General features: G+C 40.5%; 1 protein-coding gene across 1 annotated transcript; it reads right to left on the reverse strand.

The window, feature by feature from the left end:
• Positions 1–1,059: 1,059 nt before the first annotated feature.
• trappc11 (trafficking protein particle complex subunit 11) lies at positions 1,060–13,498 on the reverse strand. The gene is made up of 30 exons (XM_057349497.1): positions 13,367–13,498; positions 12,586–12,809; positions 12,234–12,403; positions 12,061–12,131; positions 11,857–11,971; positions 11,389–11,488; positions 10,491–10,564; positions 9,977–10,073; positions 8,803–8,936; positions 8,319–8,466; positions 6,642–6,735; positions 6,338–6,417; positions 6,088–6,166; positions 5,937–5,991; positions 5,546–5,691; positions 5,377–5,438; positions 4,609–4,741; positions 4,316–4,446; positions 4,088–4,243; positions 3,805–3,992; positions 3,558–3,706; positions 3,361–3,482; positions 3,106–3,225; positions 2,924–2,989; positions 2,674–2,830; positions 2,473–2,584; positions 2,208–2,299; positions 1,986–2,119; positions 1,693–1,860; positions 1,060–1,431 (listed from the first exon to the last, which is right to left on the reverse strand). The coding sequence occupies exons 2-30, from the start codon at positions 12,787–12,789 to the stop codon at positions 1,390–1,392; spliced, it is 3,399 nt and encodes a 1,132-aa protein (XP_057205480.1). The 5' UTR covers positions 12,790–12,809; positions 13,367–13,498; the 3' UTR covers positions 1,060–1,389.
• Positions 13,499–13,509: the final 11 nt, after the last annotated feature.

Consider the following 13,509-nt stretch of genomic DNA (forward strand, 5'->3'; position numbering starts at 1 on the left):
AATATATAAGAATTATCCCAAATCTGGCCATTAGCAGGTTTTCACGACATTATTAATGTCATAAAGTGTGGTTACTTTAGCACATCGAAACTGGTCTAAAAGGGTTAAACAGATTTACACACAGACTAAGAGGACTGAGAGGGAAACTGAGTTCACTTGGGTTTATGTAAGGTACACAGGATTAATCTGACGTGAAAGCCAAGAGTGTTGTGTGTCATTCTGTTGCCAGAAACTTCTGCACCTCCAATTGTCTTAGGGTATATGAACCATATAAAGAAAACAAAGGGACTTGATGAAGCAAAATCAAACTTTTTTCCGTGTTAGGAATTCAACACCCAACAGGATTGTCAGTGAATGTGGGGTAGACAACGGCACATATTTTTCTTTGGTGGAGCCAAAAATTGTTTTGTAGTGTGATTTGGCTTTCTTTTTTAAGCCACTTCAGTTCAAAATATATATATCTGACTATAACAGGCCTAATTGCTTGTGTGGAAGATACACACGTCATTTATCTCCTGCCTGATCCATGTTTATTTAGGCTTCTTCTGTTTTGTTTTTAGATTATACATGCATGCTATATGTATACAATTGTTTTAATATTATATAAGCACACAAACTATCTTGTGAATATTACTAGGTACATACTGTACAGTACAATAGAACGTGATGCAACTTCCCCCTGCAGTTTCCGCTTGTCACCACACGAGGCCGCCCTCATCCAAATCTTGACTGATCAAACACACCTGTTTTCTTTTCTCATTATTACCTGTACCATCTGTTTTATTCAGTCATATCAGTTCTGAGGGTACGGTGTGTTATGTAAGAGATAATAAACTCTTTAGGTCCTGCTTATTGCATTGAACCAACTACATGCCATCTATCTTATGGTTACACATGTCTTTTATACTTTTAAAAAGTAAATTGTATTATCAGGTGTAAAACCTTATAGTAGGGGCAAATTGTTTGGTTATGTAGTGTAGTGTAAGAACCCAACATTTGTCCAATCACAGTGCCCCACTTAAAAACATGCCCAAACAGCCAACCACAATAATCAACAAATCCATGACAATACATTTAATATTTTTCAACAGCTAGTGTGATGTCAGTTGAACAGTTGAAGCATTATTAAGTGTGTTTTAGTCACAAAGTCATGATCATGAACAAGTTAGACAGTAAAACAGTGGTGAAATCAGTTTAGTTTTAAAACATAAGCAGGGCATCATCTGAGCCTTGTGCAACAAACTTGCAAACCACAATCACTCCATTACAACAAATTAGCATCTAAAATCCATCATATTTAATTCATAAGTTCATATCACATGTAAACACATGTTCTCCAAGGAATGTTCAGCCTTCATCATCACCAACGGAGATGTGTCCGCCTCTTCTTCACGCGGCATCTATCGAAGTATCTCCATTTCTGCCCTGAGGCTAACAAATCAACAGACAGAAGACCACTGTAACCTTCCATTTTAGATGTTAGTTTAGCAGTTACGAGACAAAACTCTCATTGTAGCTATTCTCAATATTTATGTTAAGCAGAAATATCAAGAAACTATTTTTAAAACGACAGTTTCTTCAGTCAATATGTTAAAATGATTTTTCATGATCAAATTATGACTGACAGACTAAAAACACTGTGGCAGTAATTTATAATAAAGATTCTTATTCAGTTTTTGAAACTGACATTACCTTGACAAAGGTGCGTGAGGGCAGAAAGCGTCGGAGCAGTTGACTGGAAATGTTTGGAAAGCGTAACAGGTTGATGTTGAGCTGTGGGAGAACCTGATATCCGGCCATCAGAGGATAGAAATTATACAACATCTCCTGCTCGGCCCCTGGTAAAATCCTCATGCGCACCTACAGACAGATGATACCTTTGTGTTATTTGAAGTATAAAAGCTCCAGGCGATTGCTTGAATTTGTGGAGAAATGTTTATACAGACTAGATTTGCTTTCGAGTATTCAGAAAGTAAAATTCTGACCTGTTTAAGTCCACTGAACATGAACGCGTCACTGGCCTCCACACTGATCTCCACATCCTGAACCAGCCCGGTCCGGTTCTCCAGATGATACCTGACAGGCAAAGACTCACGCACACGACCGTATGATGGCAACTCTAGAGAATAAATGAATGAGAACAAGTGAAATGAAAGAACTCAAGACAGCCTGATTTAAGCTTCTTAAGGATAAAACATTAGACTGACCTGCGTGTACATACAAAGGGATGTTCTCCACCATCACATGTGGGAGGATGATGATTGTTTTAACCACTGATGTCTCAGAAAGCGTTGACTTCCTAAAAACAAAACATTACAACGTTCTCTTATGACTTCATGGTTCGTCTTTTTTTCCATTTGCTTTACATTTTGAGAAGCAACAGAAAGTACTATAGTAAACCCCTTTGTTTATCAAAAATACACCACAAATAACATCAAGTTCATCTCGCTCATGTGGGGTTGAGAACGTCACCTCTTCCACGAGATGACGTACTGTCCAGAGGCCACGGTGCTGGTGCCGTTCTGAACCGGAGGACACTTGAGCAGGAAACACTCGCTGGCACACTCGCCGGTCTGCAGTGTCACTGACCACACGACACAAACAATCACATTAGCGCAATAATTTCAATCACTTGGACTTCGGAAAGATAAAGAGAAAGACAGTAAGAAGCACCTCCTTCCACTCGACTCTCGGGCGTATCGATAGCAGTCATACTGGAGACCAGCTGCACATCACTGTTCACCAGCTGGATCGGCCACGGAGACGCGCTTAAAATGTCCATCATCAGCAGGAACGGAACGTCCACGTACACACGCTCCAAATGCTCAAACTTAACATTAAAACACGCACACACACACACAAATCTGAGCTTCTGCACTACAGACACTCAAATATAAATATTCATTCATGTGGATACTCTCACCTTACTGGACACAAACTTCATGGCCACTTCAAAGGGAACAACGGTTTCCACGGTAACAGTTTCATCCTACAAGTCAAAGGCAACTTTGTGAATGAACTATGTAGCTATTTAACAATTATGACACAAAAGTTAGAAGTTAAAGGAACCCAAAAATGAAATCCCTTTAAGTTGTGGTTACATACTTTGTGACACTTGCAGGTGATGTCCTTGCCTTCCACCGTGGCACCCACAGAATAGGCCACGTGAAAGAGGAATATTCTGGATCCAGTGCTCACGCAGCGCATATAGAGGTGCTTCACGATCTGATACACAATACAACACACACATTGAATACTTGAATCTGATTGGTCAATGCAGCATTTGTAAGCTGTGCAAGATTTGCATCCGTGTCCTGATCTCTTCGTTTAATGACACACATCTGTGACGGGACGCCGTACCTTCTGGCCAGGCTGCAGGTCTCCGATAGGAATGTCTGGAAGCAGGGCGGGGTGAGAGTCGTCACAAACCTCTGAGCTATTTAGTGTGATTTGGGTCGTCTGTGTGAGATTAGCATCCTGACCTGATGACAAAATGCACACATTTGTTTTTGTCATTTTTAAATATATATGCCTCCTGTCGTTTTTTCAATTCCTACCTGGTTTGAGGCCAGCGGTGAGCTTTATGTCTTTGGCTACGGTGTCCTCCTCTGACTGGATGGTGACAGTCATGCAGTACATCTCATTGGTTAATGCTGGAGGTTCGTGGGTCAGCTTTACTGAGATCCTGGGCACTCTGGAGATGATCCTGCAGGGCATGATGGGAAGGTTAAACTTTCCTTTCAATCTTTTGACTAACAGTCACATACTAGATCCTGTCAGATGTGGAGTTTTGGTTTAACCTACATCGTGCTGGACTGTACGGACACTGTGTCCCAGTCCACCTGCTGCTCGGGGAAGCGTGTCCTCCTCTTAAAGGAGCGGGACGCCTGCAAAGCCTCATGGGAGGAAGCCGCATCCCCCCAGCCACCTCGCCAGTTCAGATACACGTAACGGCCCGTCTCTCTGCCTAACATGAGTCCCACAGCCGTGATCTGAGACATTTGAACAAGAAAATATAAGAATAAAACACATGTGACACCAGTGTAATGTTTACAACATTTTGATTTATGTATATACTGTATTTGACCTCTATTTTCTTTCCAACATCTTCTGTTTTGGCTACGAATTTGAAGCAGTATTTGCGGGTTTTGCCAGGAACGAGACACATGTTCTCCTGGGTGGAAAGTTCGAGAATATCTTTCCCTTTTGAAGCATCCTCGAGCAAACAGTACTGATCATATTCCTGCAAAGCAAGCGGTGGGTCAGTGATGATGTCATGAGAGGCGCGTGTGTGTGAGTGTCAGGTGCGCTGTACCTGGTTGCTAAGGCTGACACAGAGCTTTGAGAAGCGCAAAGGATGAGGGCAGTCAGCTCTCACATAGACCTGCAGCTGGACGGGTTCATCTATGTGGAAACTGGGGGACAGGAACTTGGCTTTGCACTGAACTGAGAGGACAGCAAAAAAACAAACATTTTATTCAGCAAAAACCAACGTAGCGAACAAAAAATGCCCCAAAATACACAAAACCTCAAATGCTCAATGCTGTTTGTGTTCTAAATATGTATTGATATCAGTCTGAAAGGCTAAAAATGAATCTGAGCACTCACCAAAGGGCACGTTGTCCAGGACCTCAATTGTGAACTCATTACTGCCGGACAGAGAGACGCGGTCGCTCCACAGAGACTGAGCGGCCTTCACAGACGCCGGGTCACAGTCTGGTTCAGGCTCTGGGACTTCATTCTGACAATCCGTGAAATATACAGGATCTCTTTTTACTTGCTATTTTCATTTGACAAGAAAACTTTAACCATGACTAAAACAATCCCATCATGTACAGCAGAATCATAAGAATGATAAACATGCAAAATATGAGATTTAGATTGTTGATCTTGATTTACTAATTAGCCACAAAAACACAATTTCGATGTGTATTGAATGATAGAAGCATATTATAACTGGATCATTCACTTACCATCCTGAGTAAAACACTTTAAAATGATTTGATTTTTTACTTTCCGGAAGGTTAACATCAGTGTGTATGTATTATGATGGTAAAAATGTATCATAATAAAAAATGGCGAGGTGTAAAAATGTTTTAGAGGAAATTCACACATAAATAAACATAAAAAACAAACATATAAATGGTAAAACGGTGATTCACTGTGGGTCAGCGCAAAGAAAGGTCAACTAAATATTTTAACTAATGTGTTACGTCTGATATACGAGTTGTATAGTTTAACGTTTCTTAATCTAGTAGCACATGTAAGGTCAGTTACTTCATTTCAGGGAAGCTAACGGGTTCACCAAAGATTGAGTGAACGACATGTCAAGTTGTAATGAAAACCAGAAGGGAATTGCGTGAACTCCATACATACCATGAGCACTTTAATCAGATTTTTCTCAATCCTGGACTTCTGCTCTTCAGGGAGGACAGAGGCTAAACACACACGTTAATAACAGAGACTTTTCCTCACTGGCCGTGTCCTCACTCATTTGTAAGTCGCTTTGGCTAAAGCGTCTGCTAAATAAATACATGTAATGTACCTCTGCCCACCAGCTCCATGGAGTAGGTGATGTAGTCTTTTACTTGACCCATGAGGTATGAGCACTTCAGAGCTGTGCACAGGATAGAGGTGAGCAGAGACCACCAGCGCTCTGTGCGGTAGTCACACATCACGTAATCCAGCAGTCTGCAGAACAAACACACGTTCACTTTCCTATTTCAACAGGAACACAACATAGACTTCTATTGTTTATTATCCAGCGTATTATAAATGCAGACTACTATACAACTGCGATATAATTATGAACACAAACTAAGAGAAATTATTTAGTTTGGTTTGAATTCTTAATAAACATTTACTTCATGTGTTTTCTCCAATGTGGGCATCCACACATACAGCCACTTGTTTGAGGAAACTGTCGTTTAACTTACTTTAATGCTTTGGTGTAGTCTTTGGCATGGTAATACTCTTCTCCCATCTGAACCACTGCATAGAGAGACAGAGAGAGAGAAATAGGCTTTGATCAGCGCGTGTTTCCTCATTGAAATAATGAAAAGAAGAGTTCATGTGTGTATCACTCACTGAGATGGCTCTTCATTCTAGGACACTTGTACTTCTTAAACTGAGCGACAGCGTTACTCAGGAGGGCGATGATCAGCTCCTGACATCACAAACACATTACTCATAACAAAACTAAACACCACCAGTCAGAGACACAGCTACTCATTATTTATCGTTCCTATTTCCCACATTATAGAATAATAGTAGAGTCATTAAAAGGATTATGTATCAAATGAGTAGGAATAATGTAGTATGTCCCAAAAAGTCCCACCGAATGGAGAACATCTCTCTCTTTGACTTGAAGAGCGAGGGTGCCTTGTTTCTCCTTCTCAGAGTCAGGGGGATCAATGCCTAAGGGTCAAAGGTCACTGGGTCAGCTTCTTAGCCCCTGGGTGAGATTATAACCCTCCAAGTTTTAAAACAAATCGGCTCATGTCTGGGGTACAATTGGCCCCAAAATCCAAAGAAGAGAAATAAATGCACAATTTTTCACACAGTCAAGTACTACGAATTGGCAAGAGGTCATAAAATTCACAGATGAATTCAAGCAGAGAGGGTGACCGAGATTCTCTTACTCTGATGTCCCTGCCGCCAGGGTCTCTGCCCATAGAAGTCCAGAGCTCCAGTGGTGGTCTCCAGTGGGTCGGGTGCAGGGTAACTCACACCCGGCTGGAGCAGAACCAGAGGAAGATGTCACATTACTCAAGAAAGAGCAAATAACCCTCAGGTAACACTTTATTTTAAGGTGCATTGTTACACATTACATGTATTTACTATAGTATTGTAACCAACCCTAAACCACACCCTAATCCTCACCCTATAGTAAGTACATGTAGTTTATTATTATTACTCAGTACTTAAAAATACACTCTAACACAGACACGTTAAATAAATACAGTAGTATTGCATACTTCGTATTTTCGAAAAGTATTTAGTTTGATCAAATTTATATGATGTCCGATTATAACTCACAATACATCATCGCATTATCCCTTCGTGTTGTTTACATTATGCACGTACGCGCCGATTGCCAACAAAACAACTAAAGTATGGTCATACTGGTAAAATGTACCACCACAACACTATCAAAAAACTTTTAAGCATATATCATAAAAATAATCTGCAGTACAATTTAATATTATTTAAAATAATCTCAGTGTACCAGCCTACCAAAATTTCATTAACATAAGTACAATTTTATTGTAATCTTGCAAGTGAGAAAAATGGTGGCTTCAATTCACCCCTGATCAATTTACTCAATTTACAAGTATTTGGCAGTTGGATTATTGACACAAGCCTACACCATGATGACCCCATTTTTTCCAATGTATTTCCAAGAAAAAAACAGTCTTATATTCAAAACAATATGGTAATTTCAAAGCCAAATCAAAAATGTATGAGAATTAAAATATCAAAGCCCTAAAACAGACAATTAATCGCCATAATTGTCAAAGCCCCAAAACAGACAATTAATCATTATAACCGGCAAAGCCCTAAAACAGACAATTAATCGCCATAGTCACCAAAACAGACAATTAATCGCCATAAACACCAAAGCCCTAAAACAGACAATTAACCGCCATAGCACAAAAAAAGACAATTAATCGCCACAGCCACACAAAAAAAACAGACAACTAATCGCAATAATCGGCAAAGCCCTAAAACAGGCAATTAATCGACACAGCACAAAACAGACAACTAATCGCCACAATCGCAATGATTTATTAGACGAGTATTTCATAATCGTGAAAGCCCTATGTCCGGCATCTTTTAGCGCTGGGACCGCGCCTTCTATCAGTTTCAAACGATCTCCAAATCCAGCGTTATATCCACCGTTAATATAAAATTAATCACCGTAATGCAGTGAGCAAACAAACACAGCTAAACTTCGGTCAGCTGAGTGAAGCGGCATTGATAAGCGTGCTCTTTCTCTCAGGCTAGGGCGTGGTCTTTCGCTCGGTGGATGACATGTGGGCGTGCTTTTCCGGGGGAATGGCCACTAAAAGGAATAGGATCCCCGTTACGAAACAGGGATCCAGACTTATAAAAACTTTCCGAAACAAGTTGGAGTGCCGGGGGAGTGTATCAAGCACAGAAATACTACGTCATACGTCCAACTCGTTTTTTAACAAGTTGACCATGTTAAGCGCGAGAAGCCAGCACGTTTTACAGTGTTAAGAAGTCGGAATGCATGAAATAGCATGATACCCCATCTTTAAAATAAAGTGTAATTGAACTGCAGACAGCCGTACCTCATGACCACAGAGCTGCGCTGCTTGCTGTTTACGCTCCTGTGCATAGTAAGCAGCCTGCTGGTAGTAGAAGCCTGGGTTCTGTGTCTGGATGGCTGTGAGGCCCAGTTTAATAGCCTCATCGAACAGATCACCGAATGACTGGAACCTATGACGAGAGAGACATGGTGATGTGGGGAAGAATGAATCAGGTCATTGTATTTGCTGCTTGTTGATTCTCACACAGTCAAATGAAAAACAAGAAGCACATTGAAAGTCATGACAACAGCACAGCGAGGAGAGTTAAGACTTCGCAGCAAATATCTGTTTGACATCATTTGAATTCCAGATAAATACGTAAAGTAACCTGCTTTTTAATTCTTTTTGCTTTAAACAGAGATGGTGACAGAAAGGCAAAAACACCAAATCGCAACTCACAAATATCCGCTTTTGTCCAAGAAAATGAAATAAAGATAAGTTGAGATATGGCAGAGTTCAGCCTTACTGTTTGGACATCCAGGCGGTGTGCTCAAACGCCAGCTCAGCGCTGCCGATCTTCTTCTTGCACAGGTCGATGTGTTTGCGGAACTGAGCGATTGCGTCCAGCGGGGTGTTGTGCTGAAAGCACAGCCTGCATATCTGCAAGAGAAGCCCAACGTGAGATATCCGCTCTCATGAAATGCAACCGAATATGACTGTGCAATTTAAAAGACAATAATAACAGGAAACACACTCTGGCCAGTTTCCTGTGTGATGAATACAGTGTCTACGGTGTCTCAACACTGCAGGCAGTGGACTACGTTTCTTTTGACACACTCATTCTTAAAGTCCGGGTAAAGAGATTTGTTTCAAAACACATTATAGTTGTTAGAAATGTATCTGTACTGAAGTGTGGAATTAAACCGTTAAACAGTTTTTCACCAATTCTCTGTTCAGGATTTTTTTGGGCGGGGCAAAACGGTGGATCGATGATGCAATGGAGCGCCCAAGCATGCATGGCCCCTCCCTTATCACTAGAGCCCCTAGCATCAGGTAACTGCTCAATCATGAGCTCTCGCGCACACGCTTTCCGGCTCTCTCACGCTTTTACTTTGCCCAACTAAACAAATCTCATGCCAAATAACACAGACACGAATGGAAGGAGGGGAATAACGCGAATGGAAGGAGGATCACTGCGCTTGATCATGACGTGCTATTGATTAATATCGCGCATTTTTGAATTCAAATCCTCCCATAAAAATCTTCACATATAGCCTAGTGGGGACTCGGGTTGAGCGACACGAGTGGGCGTGGCTTCAGCAACATCAGCGGACACGCCCCCAGCATTTCAGTGCAGAGAGTCCTGCTTATTTTTCCAAGATTTTGATTACTTCTTTTATTTACTTGGATGTTTTTTCTCCATTCAAATTTGGCTGGGTGGTTAAAAACACACTTTATCTCATACTTTATTGTCCCTTTACACAGACTTTAAGTGGTGTTTTACCATGCAAGCATCGTTCTTTTACGCATGTATAACCCCAGGTCTGTGAACCTCATAGTGTGGAGGTGTATTGAGGAGAGGTGTGCTAATAATTTCTGAGCAATTACATTATTTTTTACCTAAACTAAAACTAAAGAACAGACAATGCACCCAATAATACCCACAACACTCTAACATAACAGAAAATGACAAAACAAACCTTGTAGTTGATGAATCCAGCCATGGTTTTGATCTCCATGATGTTTGTTTCATGAGCTCTTAGTTCATGGACGAGGCTGTATGCAATCCTGTAATATCTGTTAAACAGAGCACGGTATAAATGTAATCTTAAAACATCCAAAAATGGTTAATGACAAATAAGAATGACACATGCCTGTATAATTCTTGTCTTGTATTCTTATGTTTTGTACATTTAAGAGAAAATAATATCCGGAGACAGTAGCTATGTTTCCATCACCCTATTTTTATGTACAGTTCGCTTTACGTTTGGATGGAAACCCAGCAACTGTCAAAAAAGGGTCATCTCTGTTTTATAGGTTTTCTTTGTCACAACAAAATGTACGGCTTGTTGGTAATTGTCTGTGTGACATTTTACTTAACATAAAATGTACTCTGTTTAAACTGCATTTTTAAATGTATTGACCCACAAAAGTTCTACTTATTTATGCTCACATGCAGATATAACGTAAAGAAATGTACTGTTAAACACTTACTTGAGGGCATTTTGTGTATCTTGCTTTAGTTCGCTGAAGAAACCCATCTTAAACTGGTGCCTGACAAACAGCAACTAGAATCAAAACATTCAAGGATCCACATCATAATCCAGCCGTACGACACAGTTAAAGCCTGAATATCAACTGGACCAGGGTCATGGAGTTCATATCCCAAATAATGACTCGAAATGGTCCTGTCAGCGCATTTTTTTTACAGAAATGCAAATCCCTTGTGTCGTGCAAGAGAAACTTATAAAGAGATCATCCTGAATGCATTGAAAGTATTGTTTTTTCTTTATGCAGCAATGTTTTCTAAGGTAAGATCCAGCAGTTAAAGGGATATTTCAGAGGCAACACCAAATTTCACCATGTTTTACTCACCCTCAAGGCATCCTGACTGAATATGAACTTGCTTCCGTTATTCCTCGGCTGCAAGTGAACCTGAGGCTTGTCCCGGACGCATTTTTCGTTTCGATCCAATAGGATACCGTCTCCTCTGTGCGGGAGCTTTCGTCACCATCATTTGCCGGAAAAACAAGCCTCTGGTTCACGCGCAGGGATAACGGAAGCTAGACATTAACGTTAATAGCGCTGTCAATATGGATATTTCTCTTAAACAAATGCATCGATACGCTTCAGAACACCTTTGTTAAGACCACGGAGCCGTGTTGAGCAGTTCTTTGATTGATGGATGCTCTTTTTGGAGCTTCAAAAACTGCCCTTCATTCACTCCCATTCTACCGCTTGGAAGAAAAATTATATGTGATATTATAACTCCGACTGCATTATTCTTCAAGAAGAAAGTCATAGATGCTTTCAAGGCGAGTAAAACATGGGGAAATTTTGTTTTGCCTCTGAAATATGGCTTTAAGAGTTCGGGTAGGGGCAGTTATTGTACCTGATGTGTTGTTTTGTTGAGAAACTCCTTGTGAGATTTCACTCTTCTGATCTCATTATAATAGTAGGTCTGTGCATGTTCATAGAAAGCATTCTCCAGCCTGCAGACATACAATCACACAACCCACAAAACTGTAAGATGCACGTTGATCACATTAATAGCTTTCCTGTAGTGATCGGTGTGGGTTAGGGCATGGCGCTAGCAACGCCAAGGTCATGGGTTCGGTCCCAGGGATTGCACATACTTACAAACAAATGTATAGTATAATGCAATCTAAGTCGCTTTGGATAAAAGCGTCTGCCAAATGCATAAATGTAAAACGTAAAGATGAATGAATGAAATTGTTAATAATTTTAGAAATTATGTCATTTAAACTACATGAAAAGGTAATTTTGGTTGAACAGTATGGGAGAATATGCATCAGTTTGTCAGCTTTACAATAACTATATTCTCATACGTGACTCTAACCTGATAATGTATCCCACCAGGTGATCGGTATGGGGCAGGACAAACAGGGACTTTCCAGAAAGATCACAAGCACCACACAGAGCAGAAGCTCTCTCAGAGGCCACCAGATCTTCACCTGAGACACACAACCCAACTTTACTCAACAGTATCTACGTAATGGATCAAACTGGAGAATGTGAAATACTGATTTCTCTTGTGTGTTACCTGGAGGGAGAGGAGTCTTCTTCTGAATTAAAACAACCGCAACCTTTGTGTTTCTTCCTTGTAAACTTGTTCTGTGGGAAAATATTTGAAAAAGAAACCAGCCATAATAAAAAAACATTTAGTTTTGTGGATTAAAAACAATATGGCATGACTGCTTTTATAAGTTATTATACCTGACGATTTCTACTTTGGTTGCACATTCCGACTGCTTTTCCTTCCACTGCGGATCGTCCCAGTCCAACTCATAGAAAAGCACGACCAATGCAGGCACCAGGTTCAGATGTTTGTTCATCCAGCCTGTTTTCAGAATCCCTTTAGGGATGTACCACTCATAGGATGTTCTCTGACATCACAAGAGAGAGTTAGCGACCCGCAGTTTTTGAATAAAATTGAATTCAAAAGACATGGCAACCACATACTACAGACAACGTGTCTTTTAAGAACCTTTCCTCTACAGATCTTTAGTTTAATATGTTTATTGTAGTGCCATATGGTGGTGTATGGTTAGAAACTCTTTGGTTTTACCTTGGTTCTGCACTTTGGATATTCATGGTCTCCTGCTAGAACTTTGAAAGAGATGGGAACTCTGTCTGCCCTACGGTTGACACAGAAGGCATCCCATATGGCTCTATGGACAGCATTATATGTCACATCCAGGCCTGTTAGGGCCACAAAGGCCATCGGCCTGCAGCACAACTCTGGAGGAAGATCCCATTGGGCCGGACTCATGATACCGGCAAACAGACCACCTGATCAGCACAAAGAAATCAAAACATCCGAACTGAACAGCCAACAGGGAAACATCACAGCATGCAATTCCATTTAATTTCTCTCACTTTAAAGACTACGTATTAATTTATCAACTTATGTCCCATACCAAAATTAACCATGGTTTTACTCCAGTAACTATAGTTTAACTACAGCATGGTATTTGAATTAAAACCACCAAGGGTTTTTCTAAGGGATTGCATCTTCATGCAACAACCAGTTCAGGACGTCACAGCTAATCATCATCTTAAATGACCCGTTTCCTCCAAACATTATATTAATACAAGAACTCAACAGGCAACGACGATGACATCAGAAAACACACACACAGAATGACCAATACTAATACATCAAACTTTTTTTTATATTTAGGTTCACTGACAGTTCTAAAACAAACAAAACGTCCCCAGTTATCATTTGACAGCTGATGCTAGGCGCTGTGAATGCTAAGGCTAACGCTCACCGTGTAATAATTCAGTCCATTATACAACATAAATCTGATCTCACTTATAAAAGTTTATTATTACCAGCTATTTACCTTTCGATAGAGTTGTGTGTTGCTCAGTTTCCAGCAATCCGGCCTACATTAATGTGCAACACTTGTTTATAATTCAAACCCCACCTTCATCATGACATATGACTGCTGCTTCTTCTGCGGCTGTTCGGTTCATTTACAGTAGG

Source organism: Triplophysa rosa, linkage group LG13 (assembly GCF_024868665.1).
Source record: "Triplophysa rosa linkage group LG13, Trosa_1v2, whole genome shotgun sequence".
Taxonomy (NCBI): domain Eukaryota; kingdom Metazoa; phylum Chordata; class Actinopteri; order Cypriniformes; family Nemacheilidae; genus Triplophysa; species Triplophysa rosa.

What these genes read in the sequence shown, in the direction of transcription:
- trappc11 (XM_057349497.1), bottom strand. Translation starts at nt 12,789, where the DNA reads ATGAGTCCGGCCCAATGGGATCTTCCTCCAGAGTTGTGCTGCAGGCCG. An exon ending in CTGGTGGGATACATTATCAG is followed by an intron (nt 11,489 to 11,856) that starts GTTAGAGTCACG and finishes GTATGTCTGCAG; the next exon opens with GCTGGAGAATGCTTTCTATG. An exon ending in ATCTGATTAAAGTGCTCATG is followed by an intron (nt 4,742 to 5,376) that starts GTATGTATGGAG and finishes ACGGATTGTCAG; the next exon opens with AATGAAGTCCCAGAGCCTGA.